At 35.6% G+C, this 17099-nt stretch overlaps 1 protein-coding gene across 3 annotated transcripts in view; it reads right to left on the reverse strand.

Annotated features, from left to right (window-relative positions):
* GABRG3 (gamma-aminobutyric acid type A receptor subunit gamma3) overlaps positions 1-17099 on the reverse strand; it is a 721003-nt gene that overhangs the window by 304150 nt on the left and 399754 nt on the right. For all 3 annotated transcript variants that reach the window (XM_025918918.2, XM_086711327.1, XM_025918919.2), the window contains exon 5: positions 10555-10637. In XM_025918918.2, the coding sequence (XP_025774703.1) occupies positions 10555-10637 (83 nt within the window). The remainder of the gene's footprint in view (positions 1-10554; positions 10638-17099) is intronic.

The following is a 17099-nucleotide window of genomic DNA, read 5'->3' on the forward strand; positions in this document are numbered from 1 at the left end:
CTGTGTGGTTCCTTTCTTGCCAAAGCAAAAGGGATGGGGGAGAGTCCCACCTGCCAGGATGCTCTACCTGGTAGAAGGCCCACCTCATTAAGGCACTTGGGCAGCATTCAGGAAACAAGCAATTTTGTTTCATCTTATTTTAAGATACACACCAGTTATAAAAGCATTTTGATGAGCCAAGAGTACTTAGTTCCCTCTCCAGGTCACATCAACAGGGTTGATATTTTATTCAACAGGGTTGAATAAACTGGGTTTAGAATAAAATACATTTGGCTCTACTGTGTCTGCTGCAAACATAGGAATAAAGGAAGTATTAGTGACCCTTAAAAATAAATCTTTCTGGTTTGTATCTCTGCACAGCCCAACAGATGTTGCCGGAGCCTGATGATGGAGTTAAGTGAAGCCTTCCAGTCTTGCTCAGCCTGCCTTTCTGCCCTGAAAGGATACAATTCAACTGACCATGAGATGCAGCTGATGCCCTCCCCCTAGGCTTTGAGATTTAACTTGGAGCATGAGTCTCCTGGCATGCCTTTAGAATCTTTTTCCAAGTCAACATTCCTCAGAGATCCTGCAGCCATAAAGGGATGTGAAGCCAGTGAGCCAGTGTCTGAATCAAATTAAGTAGAAATGAATTTAATTTCAGAGCCACAGAACTGGGGAATTTGATCAACTGAAACTGGTCTCCATTGCTTTTTTTTTTTTTCTATCTCATCACGGCAGATGTGTTTTAAAAGGAAGATAAAAAAGGATGCCTGGGGGCATTACTAAAAGAAAATTTTGATCAAATAGTCTTTTCTCTATTGAATAGTATGAGTGCTTTTTATATATTGGATATCAGTCCTTCATCATATAAATGATTTGCAAAATTTTATCCTCCTCAATAGGTTGCCTTTTCATTTAGTTGTTTCCTTTGCTGTGCAAATGCCTTTAGTATCCTGCATTCCCAGTTGTTTATTTTTGGTTTTTGCTGGTTTTGGTTTTGGTGTCAGATTCAAAATATCATCACCAAGGCCTATGTTAAGGAACTTACAGCCTGTGTTTCCTTTAGAAGTTTTATGGTTTCAGGTCTTTCATTTAAGTATTTCATACATTTGAGTTAATTTTTGTGTATGGTGTAAGTTACTAGTCAACTTTCTCTTTCTTGTCTGTCTCTCTCTCTCTCTCTCTTTCCTTCTTCTTTCTTTTTGCATATGGATGTCCAGTTTCCCAACACCATTTCTTGAAGAGGCTATCCTTTCCCCCACTGCATATTCTTGGCTCCTTTGTCATTAATTAATTGAGCATATATGCATGGGCTTTTTGGACTCTCTATTCTGTTCCATTGATCTATGTCTGTTTTTTGCAAAAGACATTGGAATATTGATAGAGATTGCATTGGATCTTTAGAATGCTTTGGGTGGTACAGACATTTTAACAATAGTGATTCTTTCAATCCATGAGCATGAAATATGTTTCCATTTATTGTGTCTTATTCAAATTATTTCATTAATGTCTGATAATTTTCAAAATACAGTAATTTCACTTTTTTGGTTAACTTTATACCTAGGTATTTCCATAAGCTATCTAAACAGGGAGCAAAATTTGAGGAAAGAAGAATCAAGAACATTATTGATATTAAACAAAACACACAGTTTTAAAGGAAATGAGTAGCTGATTTGGAAATCTGAGGGATGTCTAAGACTGTGCTTTCCAATAAAAGTTAGCCATGAGATATAAGTAAACTACTGAGCACTTGAAATGTGACTACTCCAAACTAAAATGTGAAGTTAGCATAAAATACACGTTGAATATTGAAGACTCAGTATAAAACTATCCCAAACTAATTTATAAAAATATCTCATTATTATTTTTTCATATTGATTACATGTTCAAATGATGATATTTTGGATAAATTGTATTAAATAAAAATAATATTAAGTTAATTTCATGTTTCTTTTAATGTTTTAAAACATGGCTCCTAGAAAATTTTAAATTACACCCTTGGTTTGCATTGCATTTCCAGTAGACAACACTAATCACTGTATGATGAAAAAAGATCAAGGAGTGTTACTCTGAAAATAAAGACTTTGGAAATGGAGAGACCACAATGCTACTCAGACAAATATTTACACAATTTAAAATGAATGTCAAACAGAGGAAAAACTAATACAGAGATTGTGCTGTTGCCTATGGATTGAATCCAGCTCATGGATATTTTGGCCAGTAGAGTTTTAACCTTCAAAATGTTTTAATTATACATTTAATTTTAAATGAATTTGTTGTCAAGTTTTAAACAATACTGGAAACTTTCATATAAAAATTCAGATCTCCTGCTTGAAAAAAAAAAGTATCTGGCAAAATCTTTTCTGTTTTCCATCTAAGTAAGATCTGGCCAACATTGAAAAATGGCTATCTCACAGACATTTTATGTAGTTTGCCACAATCTCTACTAGGACTTGTATGCTAGAGACTAAAATTAAATGTTAGCTAGTCAAACATGAAGTCATGCTTCTTGTTGTATACTTATGAAGGAAAAAAATACATATGGTAGCCGAAGTCATTCATTGAAATTCTCAAGGTGGCTTTTTTTCATTGCATTTGCAACCCCTACACATGGCATAGGAAAGGGTGGTACAGAGCTAAGAAGGGCTAAGGGTAAACCTTAGCATTTGTATAGAATACAAGTTTCTTGGAGTTAGTGAGAGCACTAGATAAAGAAAAATAGAAACATATTTCTGACAGACTACAATGGGGAAAATAATTTTGAAGGATGATCAAAGATAACTATTTCTGTGGCTCCTAATACATATTTTCAATTTATCTTCATAAGAACAATTTACAGATAATTCACAGATCAAGAATAGAAAGCAATATCCCTCTTAATATGATAGAATAATCGTTTTAGATGTTAAGAGATATATGGGAAGAGGTATCATATCTCAAAATCAGAAGGAAGTAGAGCATATCTGTAATCAGAAGCTCATGGAAAATGGAGGGGTGGGCTTGAGGTTCATTTGGTACATGTGAGTTACTGTTATTGAGTAGACAATCAAATTCCTGGTGAAACAACAGTTTAGTGTATTTTCCTTCCTTCACAGAAACTTCTCATGAAATTGAATAAAGTGAAGCACAACTGGCAGATGTCATTTCTCACCAAGCACATAGCTACTCTCCTGAATCAGATTCTCAGAGAGTTCTGCAAACATCCCTTCTCATCAAGTAACCATAGAGGAATAAGGAGGATTATCCCATTGTCATGATGATTATGATCCTCTTTAGAGGCCTCTAGTCTACTCACATTGACTATATTTTACTCTTTTCATATGTGTTGCTCTTCTGGTGAACTATCATTAAACCATATAACTAAAAACTATAGTGTAAACAATTATTGGTTTGGAACATGCAATTAAAACTCTATCAGTCAACATTTTTGTATCCTTTGGATAAATACCTAGTAGTGTAATTGCTTAGTCATGGGGAAGTTCTATTTTTAATTCTTTGAGGAACTTCCATACTGGTTTCCAGAATGGCTGCACCAGTTTGCATTCACACCAATAGTGCAAAAGAGTCTCCCTTTATCTGTATCATCACCAATATCTATTGTTTCCTGAATTTTTCACTTTAGCCATCCTGACAGGTGTGAGGTGGTATCTCAGTGTGGTTCTGATTTGTATTTCTCTGATGATGAGTGATGCTGAGCATCTTTTCATGTGTCTGTTAGCCATCTTGATGTCTGCTTTGGAAAATTGTTTATTCATGACTTCTGCCCATTTCTTCACTGGATTATTTGTTTTGGGGGTATTGAGTTTGATAAGTTCTTTACAGATTTTGGATACTAACCCTTTATCCAATACGTCATTTGCAAATATCTGCTTCTACCCCATCAGTTGCCTTTTGGTTTTGTTGAATACAGAAGATGTGGTGTATATATACACACACATATATACACACAATGGAATATTATTCAGTAATCAAAAAGAATGAAATATTGCCATTTACAACAATGTGGATATAAGTAGAATGTATTATGCTAAGCAAAATAAGTCAGAGAAAAACAAACACCTTATGATTTCACTCATTAAGAATTTAAGAAAGAAAACAGATGAACATAGAGGAAGGGAAGGAAAAATAAGATAAAAACAGAGAGGGAGGCAAACCATAGGACTCTTAAATACAGAGAACTGAGGGTTCCCGGAGGGAAGGTGAGTGGGGGAATAGACTAAATGGGTGATGGGCATTAAGGAGGGCACTTGTTGGGATGAACACTGGGTGTTATGTGTAAGTGATGAATCACTGGGTTCTACTCCTGAAACCAATACTACACTGTCTGTTAACTAACTTGAATTTAAATAAATAATTTTTAAAAAAATCTATGAGTAAAATCTATAGATACTAGATCTTTGTATTTGTATTGATCTATACACAGCTATTTAGGATGCCTTTAGTTTCTAATTTGGTAAAATGAAAATATAGAAGATATAGTTTACTGTTGTTTAGAGCTATATGTTGAGTGAAAAAGAGGAAACATCCATAAAAAATAGTGAAGCATGGAATTTCAAGAAAGAGTGGAAAGAAATGAAGTTAGAGAGGGAGGAAGGGGTCTTTTAGGCTATGTATGGTAAAGATTTCAAGCTTGATGATAATCACCAGGGGAAAGAACTTTTGAAGTACAGGATTGATTTATATATAATATATACATATATATATGTATATATATATATAATGCAGCTTATTATTATTATTCATATCTCTATTCTTTAAGATAGGGTTTTTAATTTACAATAGATTTAATTTTATAGAAAAATTACAAAGATACTACAGGGAGTTCCCAATACACTACACCCAGTTTCTCCTATTATTATTATCTTACATTTAACATGTACATTTGTCACAATTAATGAGCCAATATTGATACATTATTTTTAACTGATGTCCACACTTCTTTTTTTCAGATTTCATCAGTTTTACCCTCATGCTTTTGTTCTATTCTGGGATGCCATCCAAGACACCACAGTAGCTATGATGGTTTCACAGATATTCCTTGCTTTCAATGACATTGACAGAGGAGTACTGGTCAGATTTTTGTAGAATGTACCTCAATTATGATTTTGTCTCATATTTTTATTATGATTATAGGTGGGTTATGAGTTTTTAGGAGGGACACCACATGGGTCAAATGCCATTATCATCACATATCAAGGATAAATATTATCAATATGACTTATAACTGTTGATGTTGACCTTAATCATCTGGCTGAAGTAGTTGTTGTCAGTTTTCCCCACTATAAAATAATTCTTTTTATCCCTTTCCATAATAAACTCTTTGGAAGGAAGTCACAATGCTCATCCTTTACATCCTTTCATCTTCATGAGGGTGGAATATCTACATAAATTATTTGGAATTCTTCTGCATGTGAGATTTGCCTCTTGTCCAAATCTACTTAAGATGCAATGATACTCTGTGGTATGAGTATATCAGATTTTGTTTATCTGTTCATCAGTTGATGGACATTTGAATATATCTGTATATCAATCTTTATAGCAGCACCACACCACACTGTCTTGGTATTGTAACTTAGTAGTAAGCTTTAAAATTAGATATGTGAGCTCTCTAAATCTGTTCTTATTTGAAGATTGTTTTGGCTATTCTGTATTTCTTGCATTTCCCTATAAACTTTAGAATCAGTTTGTCAGTGTCAGGGAAAAAGAGCTGCTGAGGTTGTGATAAGTATTGCACTGAATCTATAGATTATTTTGGAAAACATTACCACCTTAACAATATTAAGTCTCCGTTCATAAACATAGAATGCCTTTCCATTTGTTTAGATTTTTGTTCATTTCAACAATATTTTTGCACTTTTTAACATATAATCATGCACTTATTTTGTTAAATTCATTCTTAAGTATTGTATTCTTTTCGATACTTTTGTAAATGTAATTGTTTTCTTACTTTGATTGTCAGGTTTTTCATTTCTAGTTTATAGAAATACAAATGTTGTTTATATACTTATCTTGTATCCCATAATCATAATTCAATCCTTTTAAATTTATTGACTTGTTTCATTACTTAATATATGGCTTGTCTTGCATAATGTGTCATGTGCACTTAAGAAGAATGTATATTCTGTTCTTGTTCAGTGGAATGTTCTAGATATCTACTGGATCTAGCTACTTTGAACTGTCTAAGTCTTCTGTTTTCCTGTTAGAACTTTTGTTTATAGTTTTTCTATCCATTTTTGAAAGTGTGGTATTAAAGTATCTAACTATTATTGCTCACTGTCTGTTTTTCCCTTCAAATCTGTCAACTTTTTCTTTACGTATTTTAATGTTTTGTTAGTAGATGTATATATATTTATTATTGTTTTGAATTTCTTGATGTGCTGACACATTTTATCATTATAAAATGTCCTTTGTCTCTAATAGCAATTTTCCTTAATGCTTTTTTTTCTTATGTTAATACAACCAATCCAATTCTCTTCTGGTCATTATTTACATAATATATCTTATTTCACCTTTCCACTTTCAAATGATTTGTGTTTGAATCTAACTTGTGTATCATATGGACAGTACATAGTAGGATCATAATCTTTTACCCTTTCTTCCAACCGCGGACTCTTGTTTGCAGTGTTTAATCCTTTTACAGTCAGTGTAGTTACTGATATGATAGAATTTATGTCTGTCATTTTACTATTTGTTATCTATGTCATGTCATTTTTGCTCCTATTTCTTCACTACTGTCTTTTTTGTGTGTTAAATAGCTATCTTTTAGTGCAAAAATTTAAGTTCTGTGTCATTTCCTTTAATTTTACTTTTAGCTAATTTTTTGTGATTATCCTATTACAATTAATGTCTTAAAACAATCTACTATGGATTAGTATCAAATTAATTTTAATAGAACGTAAATTTTTTTTTGCTCATATAGCTTCATTTCTACCCCCTTATGTTCTTTCATTTCAGCTTGAAAGACTGCCTTTAGTACTTCTTGTAGGATAGGTTTGTCTGCTAGCAATAAATTCTCCATTCTAATTCATTTGGAAAGGTTTTTCTTCAGTTTTAAAGGGTAGGTTTACTGTATATAGAAATTTTGGATGATAGTCTTTCTTCCAGCCTTTAAATAATGTCATCTCCTTGCCTTCTGGCCTCCATGGTTTCTGATAAGAAATCAGCTGTTAATCTTATTAAGGACTAATTATTGGTTATGAGTTGCTTCTCTCTTGTTGCTTTCTCTTTGTCTTTGCCTTTTGACAGTTTGATTATAATATGCCTAAGTATAGATATTTTTTAGTTTATGCTATTTGAAATTCATTGAGCTCTTGGATGTGTAAATCCACATATTTCATCAAATTTGGGAAGTTATTGGTTATTATTTCTTCAAATATTCTTTCTGCTTTCTTCTTCTCTCCTCTTTTTCTTGGATTCTCCTTATGCTCGTGTTGCTAAGCTTAATTATATTCCATAAGTCTCTGAGTCTTTGTTCATTTTTCTTAATTCTTTTGTATTTATGTTTTTTGGACTCTATAATGAAAATGAATTTAGAACTTCTGGGTGGCTCAGTTAGTCGAGTATCTGACTCTTGGTTTTGGCTCAGGTCATGATCTCATGGTTCCTGAGATTGAGGCCTATGTTGGGCTTTGCACTGACAGCATGAAGCCTGCTTGGGAAAATCTCCCTTCCTCTCTCTGCCCCTCCCTTATTTGCACACACACACACACACACACACTCTGTCTCTCAAAATAAATAAATAAACATTAAAAAAGATAATGAATCTGCATTTAAGTATGCTGATTCTTCCTTCTTTATGGTCAAATCTGCTGCTGAGCCCTCGAATGAATGTTTTATTCTAGTTATTACACTTTTTGTTCAATGTTTTTGTTGTGGTAAAATGCACATAATGTCAAATGGTAAGTGTACAGTTCAGCGATATTAAGTATATTAACGTTGTGTAGCTATCACCACTATCCATTTCCAGAGTTCTTTTTATTTTACAAAAATAAAACTATATACCCATTCAACTGTAACTCCTCATTCCCTCTACCTCCAGGTCCTGGTGACCAACTTTTGACATTCTGTCCTTTGATTGTGACTGCCCTCTGATACCTCAAATAAGTGAAACAATACAGTATTTGTCTTTTTGTGATTGTGTTATTTCATTTAGCATCATGCTCTCAAATTTCATCCTTGCTGCAACATGTGACAGAAATCCCATCTTTTTTAAGTATGAATAATATCCCATTGTATGTATGGACCATTTTTTTTTTTTTTTTTTTACTTATCTATGCATCTGTCAATGGACATTTGAGGTGCTTCCACAGGGAAGGGAAAAACCTCAGCTTGTAGACTGAGGAGAAATTTTCCCTAAAAGGAGATTCCTTGTCCATATTTGGCTTTGGGAACAACAAAAAAGCAAAAAAGTCCTTCCCAAGAATGTAAAAACACAGCCTGAAATCAGACATGTAGCTAGAATTCACGTATTCTATGTGGCCCAGGAATCCAAGCTTAATCTTTAAAGTAATAGAGACAACCAGGCAAAGCCAGAGCAAAACATCTTTAGAAAAAAAAAACAAACTGTTTTAAATGTAAACCTCAAAGAAATACCACAGAAAAAATTCCAAGAAACATGAGTTCAAATGAACTAATTACTAATTCATCAGAAAAGCAAATTAATTCCATGTAATGGAGTAAAACAAAACAACAAATTCTGCAAATTGCTCCAACAAAGACACCAGAACATTTTGAAAATTTGAATAAATGGAAGATGACATTAAACATTTAGTGAAGAAATAAGGTGCTGTCAAATTGCATAAAAAATTAGAAAAAAGAAAAAAATTAGAATGTCTAATAATGAGAAACAATCATTGAAATTATAAAGTCAATAGATGAATTAATAGCATACCAGGGCGTTGGAAGGATCTACATAGCTAAATTGAATTGATTGAAGACACTAATAAACAGTGAAGTGGAAAAGTCACTAAGAAAATTATATGCATATACCAAAGTGACTCACAAAGAACTAAACTATTTGAATGGTTCCATAATTTTTTTAAGTTTATTTATTTATTTTGAGAGAGAGAGGGAGCATGAGCAGGGGAGGGGCAGAGAGAAATGAGAGAAAAAAAATCCCAAGCAGGCTTCCCACTGTCAGCACAGAGCCTAATGCAGGGCTTGATCTCACAAACAGTGAGATCATGCATGACCTGAGCCAAAATCAAGAGTTGGAAGCTCAACTGACTGAGCCATCTAAGTGCCTCTGAATGGTTCCATAACTGGTAAAGTAATTAAATAGAGAATAGCAGGCCTAAAGTAATCTACAGACAACTTTATCAGACATTCATATACTTTAGACATTTACTTAGTAAGCGTTGAAAATTTGTGTTATCAACAGTATAATGGTTCAGGGAATGTATTGCTTTAAATTGGGAATCAACCAATTAAATTAATCTCTACAAAAAATTTTTTGGGGTTCCTGGGTGGCTCAATCGGTTAAACTCTGACTTCAGCTCAGTTCATGATCTCATGGTTCATGAGTTCAGGCCCCCAAATGAGGCTCTGTGCTGACAACTCAGAGCCTGGAGCCTGCTCCAAATTCTGTGTCTCCTTCTCTCTGCCTCCCCCTTCTTGCATTCTGTTTCTCTCTCTCTCAAAAATAAACATTAAAATACATATATATATATATATATATATATATATATATATTTACCCAACCTAGGAGATTAGTGAAATTTTGCTTTCTATCTTGTCTTTTTCTGGATCCAAAATGAACTATAAAGTGTGTTCATCTCTTATTTCATTTTCATCTTTCATTTCCAGTGAAGAAACCCACAAAACCTTCTGCTTGAGATTTCATCACATTTGTTTGTCAGGCACTGTATGCAATTTTATAAAAGGTCAATAAATTTAACTAAATTCTTATGAGTAATACTTAACTACTTGTGATTAACACATTTAAATTGAAGTATACTAAATTCTACAGATCTATATTGACTATTACTTAAAAAGTTATTTTTATATAAACACATAAATTTGATATTTCCTTTTATATGTATCTTTGTATGTATTAGATTTTGTCTTTAAGAATCTGTGAAAGATTACTTGTTAGTAATTATTGGAAGATACAGTACCAAAAAAATTACATCCTACAAGAGTGCAATGAGACAAATATAAATATATTTAAATGAATTTTTTAATCTTTCTATTCAGAATATAAAACAGCTTGCTTGAGGATGATACTAAACCCCAAAATATTGCAAATGAATTTTACATACTTCCAAATAATATGCACAATCCATTAGCATAAGGGTCTTTGGTAAGTCGACTGTTCACCAATTTCTGACTCTTCCAATATTACAAGGAATGGTCAAGCTGATCACAGCTTTTTCAAAGATACTTATTTAGTAACATGCATCCTATGTAATAATGTCTGGAGACAAAATGCCCATGTGTCTAATATCAAAACCATTATCAACTCTTTCTGGTTGCACAGTGATGCTATGATGCTAATCACATGTCTATCTGCCTAAAATCAATAGAAGCTACACATTCCTTTACAAAGCATTTATACCCCAAGTTAGTACTCACAGCTGGAAAAAATCAGTGGACAGGAATGTTCATCCATGGGAAAGTTGTGCAGCTGTAGCTGGCACTCTGCATTTATGGTGAGCCTGTGGGAGAGCCAAGAATCACTCTTGAAGCCAGCCAGAAGCAACCCAAAAAAGTCCCAGGTTAAGACTAGGGAGCTGCCACTTTATCACAAGTGGGGAGTGGGAGCAGCGCATTTAATTCTTGGCAGTGGTGCCATCCATTCAGGGATACCATTTAGTGGCTTTTGTGTTATTTTGTTTTATTTTTAACTATTGGTAACAGAGAGAATTTCAGTTACTAAAATTCGAAACTGCACCTAGAAACACAAACTAAGTCAGAGAGGAGAGAAATAAAAACAACTGTTATTTTATATATTTTTGCCTTCAATCTGTTTGACTGAATTAAACACTTCTTCCATTTTGAGACTGACATATTTGTCTAAATAGGTATAATGACAAATTGATCCACTTGCAGAAGCAATTTCAGATTTGGACAACTTCCTCATTTGACCAAGCAGGTGGTAGCACTGCATCCTTCCAGAGCAGACAGCCCTGGGATCAGAGTTTCTATAAAGAATCCCTGGAAGGGCCATGTCCCTATTCTGGTTTGCTGAGGCTCACCTTCATTTCAGATTCTCAATCACATTACTTTAAGATTGATGAGGAAGTACCTGTAACACCTCATGGCCACAACTTACCTGCAATTAGGATCTCATACACTGAATGTGGGGGTGAGAAAGGAGAAGTACCCAGCAGTTGGTGGTGGACTTCACTGAGCCAAGAAGACACATGGGTGATAAGAATTAGAGAATTCACATTATCCTGAGGCATGCTGAGTTTGAAATGCTTTTTTTAGACCTTCAGGAGGAGACATTACATGGACAGGTAGTTTCAAGCATCTGGAGTCCATAAAGGAAGTTCTGTGTTGGAAGTAGGCATGCAGGGAACCTCAGCATAGATATGGGAAGGAATGAGCTAAGCCAACAGGAGAGAGGAAAATGAAGTGATGAGGAAGTCCTGAGACAGAAGAAGCAGTGTTAGGAGGGACAGCATAAGAGCAGGAGCAGGAGACACAGGGAGGAGTCATGGTGCTGCAAGGCAGTGAGAGAAAGTCTGTTAGAAGAGCATGAGCATGCCCAGTGTCACCTGAAAGGTGACAGGCAATGGGAACAACAGTTTCTGGAAGGTGCTGTCCTGATCCTAATACTACATGAACAGAAAGGTTAGCCCAGGTGTATGGCATTTCTGTAGTATGTTACAGCTAGATGATCAGTTAGACTTGGACTATGCTAATGGAAAAACTCCTGAGATACAGAGACTCTGATAACACTAGTTGCCAGTGGTGAGTTTTGACAGGTAAGTCAGTTCACTTCTCTGAAGTGCAGTTTTTCTTACATTTCCAGGTTTGTGAGGACTGCCTACCCCTTAGGAAGACTCATTACACTAGCTGCCAGTTCCATTAGGGATTCATTGGGGAATGCCCTCTGTGCTCTTTTTTCCCTCTGGTCCTGAATTTGGTTATGATTACATTTGTTAATTAGCAGTCTAAGACATCTTTATTTTCCTAGCTGAGTTGACCCATTGGGTTAAATACATTAAACATAATTTCCACAGACTATTTTCAACAGAAATGGATTCTGATGAAGGAATGACTTTATATTCATTGCAGCTAATTTGTAGGTCTTTATTTTCACATATAGTATCATTAGGATGAACTTTTCTAGAATGAGATAACATGTCAAACATGAGAAGTGATAGAACTCACCAATATGAAAAGAGGGTCCCATGTCTATAATAATCTAAATTAGAGACTCCAGTATCAGCCCATCTGTGATCCAATATCCACCAACATCTGAGAGAAGGGCCAACATGGCAGAGAAGTAGGGGGATCCATACTTCCTATGTCTCCTAAAGAAAGGTTGAAGCCAAAAAAAGAGAACTACAGGCCAATATCCCTGATGAATATGGATGCAAAAATTCTCAATAAGATACTAGCAAATCGAATTCAACGGCATATAAAAAGAATTATTCACCATGATCAAGTGGGATTCATTCCTGGGATGCAGGGCTGGTTCAACATTCGCAAATCAATCAACGTGATACATCACATTAACAAAAAAAAAGAGAAGAACCATATGATCCTGTCAATCGATGCAGAAAAGGCCTTTGACAAAATCCAGCACCCTTTCTTAATAAAAACTCTTGAGAAAGTCAGGATAGAAGGAACATAATTAAAGATCATAAAAGCCATTTATGAAAAGCCCACAGCTAACATCATCCTCAACGGGGAAAAACTGAGAGCTTTTTCCCTGAGATCAGGAACACGACAGGGATGCCCACTCTCACCGCTGTTGTTTAACATAGTGCTGGAAGTTCTAGCAACAGCAATCAGACAACAAAAGGAAATCAAAGGCGTCAAAATTGGCAAAGATGAAGTCAAGCTTTCGCTCTTTGCAGATGACATGATATTATACATGGAAAATCCGATAGACTCCACCAAAAGTCTGCTAGAATTGATACATGAATTCAGCAAAGTTGCAGGATACAAAATCAATGTACAGAAATCAGTTGCATTCTTATACACTAACAATGAAGCAACAGAAAGACAAATAAAGAAACTGATCCCATTCACAATTGCACCAAGAAGCATAAAATACCTAGGAATAAATCTAACCAAAGATGTAAAGGATCTGTATGCTGAAAACTATAGAAAGCTTATGAAGGTAATTGAAGAAGATTTAAAGAAATGGAAAGACATTCCTTGCTCATGGATTGGAAGAATAAATATTGTCAAAATGTCAATACTACCCAAAGCTATCTACACATTCAATGCAATCCCAATCAAAATTGCACCAGCATTCTTCTCGAAACTAGAACAAGCAATCCTAAAATTCATATGGAACCACAAAAGGCCCCGAATAGCCAAAGTAATTTGGAAGAAGAAGACCAAAGCAGGAGGCATCACAATCCCAGACTTTAGCCTCTACTACAAAGCTGTCATCATCAAGACAGCATGGTATTGGCACAAAAACAGACACATAGACCAATGGAATAGAATAGAAACCCCAGAACTAGACCCACAAACGTATGGCCAACTCATCTTTGACAAAGCAGGAAAGAACATCCAATGGAAAAAAGACAGTCTCTTTAACAAATGGTGCTGGGAGAACTGGACAGCAACATGCAGAAGGTTGAAACTAGACCACTTTCTCACACCATTCACAAAAACAAACTCAAAATGGATCAAGGACCTGAATGTGAGACAGGAAACCATCCAAACCTTAGAGGAGAAAGCAGGAAAAGACCTCTCTGACCTCAGCCGTAGCAATCTCTTACTCGACACATCCCCAAAGGCAAGGGAATTAAAAGCAAAAGTGAATTCCTGGGACCTTATGAAGATCAAAAGCTTCTGCACAGCAAAGGAAAAAACCAACCAAATGAAAAGGCAACCAACGGAATGGGAAAAGATATTTGCAAATGACATATCGGACAAAGGGCTAGTATCCAAAATCTATAAAGAGCTCACCAAACTCCACACCCGAAAAGCAAATAACCCAGTGAAAAAATGGGCAGAAAACATGAATAGACACTTCTCTAAAGAAGACATCCGGATGGCCAACAGGCACATGAAAAGATGTTCAGCGTCGCTCCTTCTCAGGGAAATACAAATCAAAACCACACTCAGGTATCACCTCACGCCAGTCAGAGTGGCCAAAATGAACAAATCAGGAGACTATAGATGCTGGAGAGGATGTGGAGAAACGGGAACCCTCTTGCACTGTTGGTGGGAATGCAAATTGGTGCAGCCGCTCTGGAAAGCAGTGTGGAGGTTCCTCAGAAAATTAAAAATAGACCTACCCTATGACCCAGCAATAGCACTGCTAGGAATTTATCCAAGGGACACAGGAGTGCTGATGCATAGGGGCACTTGTACCCTGATGTTCATAGCAGCACTCTCAACAATAGCCAAATTATGGAAAGAGCCTAAATGTCCATCAACTGATGAATGGATAAGGAAATTGTGGTTTATATACACAATGGAGTACTACGTGGCAATGAGAAAAAATGAAATATGGCCTTTTGTAGCAACGTGGATGGAACTGGAGAGTGTGATGCTAAGTGAAATAAGCCATACAGAGAAAGACAGATACCATATGGTTTCACTCTTATGTGGATCCTGAGAAACTTAAGAGAAGCCCATGGGGGAGGGGAACAAAAAAAAAAAAAGAGGTTAGAGTGGGAGAGAGCCAAAGCATAAGAGACTGTTGAGAACTGAGAACAAACTAAGGGTTGATGGGGGGTGGGAGGGAGGAGAGGGTGGGTGATGGGTACTGAGGAGGGCACCTTTTGGGATGAGCACTGGGTGTTGTATGGAAACCAATTTGACAATAAATTTCATATATAAAAAAATAATAATAATAATAAAAAATAAAATAAAATAAAAAAAAGAAAGGTGAAGCCAAAGGACTTTAAAATCCAAGAGTCTGGGAGAAAAAGAGACTGAGTCTACCAGGGATAAACAGGACAATGTGAGAGAACACAGGACTACTTCAAGGAAGATATCAAAGCACAGATGGTGCTTTGGTGGCAGATCCAAACATCACTACAAGTAGGGAAATAAAATAACCAAAGTCACAACAACAGAGAGAAAGTAACACTCTCCAAAAAACACCTCCTGAAGTGCCAGGCAAGGACAGTGTATAACCAACCATTAATACAACAGTGCTTGCAGGTGTAGAGCACATAACAAGCTTTTAAACTCATAAAGGGCAAAAAACTAGCCAACATGATGAAACAGAAGAATTCTCCTCAAAAGAAATTACAGGAAGAAGTGACAGCTAAAGAATTGATCAAAACAGATTTAAGCAGCATAACTGAACAAGAATTTAGAATAATAGTCATAAAATTAATCACTGGGCTTGAAAAAAGAATAGAAGACAGCAGAGAATCTATTGCTACAGAGACCGAGGGACTCAAAAATAGTCATGATGAATTAAAAATGTTATCAATAAGGTGCAAAATAAAATGGAGGTAGCCACAGCACGGATTGAAGAGGCAGAGGGGAGAATAGGTGAATTAGAAGATAAAATTATGGAAAAAGAGGAAGCTGAGAAAAACAGAGATTAAAAGAAAATCCAGGATCACAAGGGGAGAATTAGAGAACTAAGTGACTCAATATCCATATCATAGGAATTCCAGAAGGAGAGAAAGGGGCTGAAGGTGTACTTGAACAAATCATAGTTGAGAACTTCCCCAATCTGGGGAAAGAAACAGGCATTGAAATCCTAAAGGCACAGATAACTCCCTTCAGATGTAACTTGAATTGATCTTCTGCACAACATATCATAGTGAAACTGGAAAAATACAAGGATTAAGAGAGAATTCTGAAAGCAGCTAGGGATAAACAGGCCTTAACATACAAAGGTAGACACATAAGGGTAGTAGCAGACCTATCTACTGAAACTTTGCAGGCCAGAAAGGAATTGCAGGAAATCTTCAATGTGTTGAACAGGAAAAATATGCAGCGAAGAATCCTTTATCCAGCAGGCTTGTCATTCAGAATAGAAGGAGAGATAAAAGTTTTCCCAAACAAAGAAAAACTGATGGAATTCATCACCACTAACCCAGCCCTACAAGAGATCTTAAGGGGGACTCTGAGTGAAATGCTGCAAGGGCCACAAAGTACCAGAGATATCACTACAAGCATAAAAACCTACAAATAACACAGTGACTCTAAACCCATATCTTTCAATAATAACACTGAAGGTAAATGGACTAAATGCTCCAACCAAAAGACATAGGGTATCAGAATGGATAAAAAAAAAAAAACACTCATCTATTTACTGTCTACAAGAGACTCATTTTAGACCTGAGGACACCTTCAGATTGAAAGTGAGTGGATGGAAAACTATTTATCATGCTACTGGAAGTCAAAAGAAACCTGGAGTAGCCATACTTATATCAGACAAACTAGAAGAAGGGCCCCCAGATATATAAAACAATTAATCACAAACATAAGCAATCTTTTTGGTAAGAATGTGGTAATTGCAGAGGACTTTAAACTCCACTTACAACAATGGACAGATCATCTAGACAGAGAATCAATAAAGAAACAAGGGCCCTGAAGGATACATTGGACCAGGTAGGCTTGACATATATATTTAGACGTTATATCCGAAAGCAGTAGAATATACTTTCTTCTTGAGTGTACGTGGGATAGTCTCCAAATTAGATCACATACTGGGTCACAAAACAGCCCTTAATAAGTATAACAGAATTGAAATCATACCATGCACACTTTCAGACCACAATACTTTGAAACTTGAAATCAACCACAGGAAAAAGTCTGGAAAACCTCCAAAAACATGGAGATTAAAGAACATGCTACCTAAGAATGAATGGGTCAACCAGGCAATTAGAGAAAAAATTTTAAAAAATATATATGGAAACAAATGAAAATGAAAATACGACAACCCAAACGCTTTGGGATGCTGCGAAGGCAGTCCTGAGAGGAAAATACATTGCAATCCAGGCCTATCTCAA

Source organism: Puma concolor, chromosome B3, assembly GCF_028749965.1.
Source record: "Puma concolor isolate L17-30 chromosome B3, mPumCon1.1.hap2, whole genome shotgun sequence".
NCBI classification, from domain to species: Eukaryota; Metazoa; Chordata; class Mammalia; order Carnivora; family Felidae; genus Puma; species Puma concolor.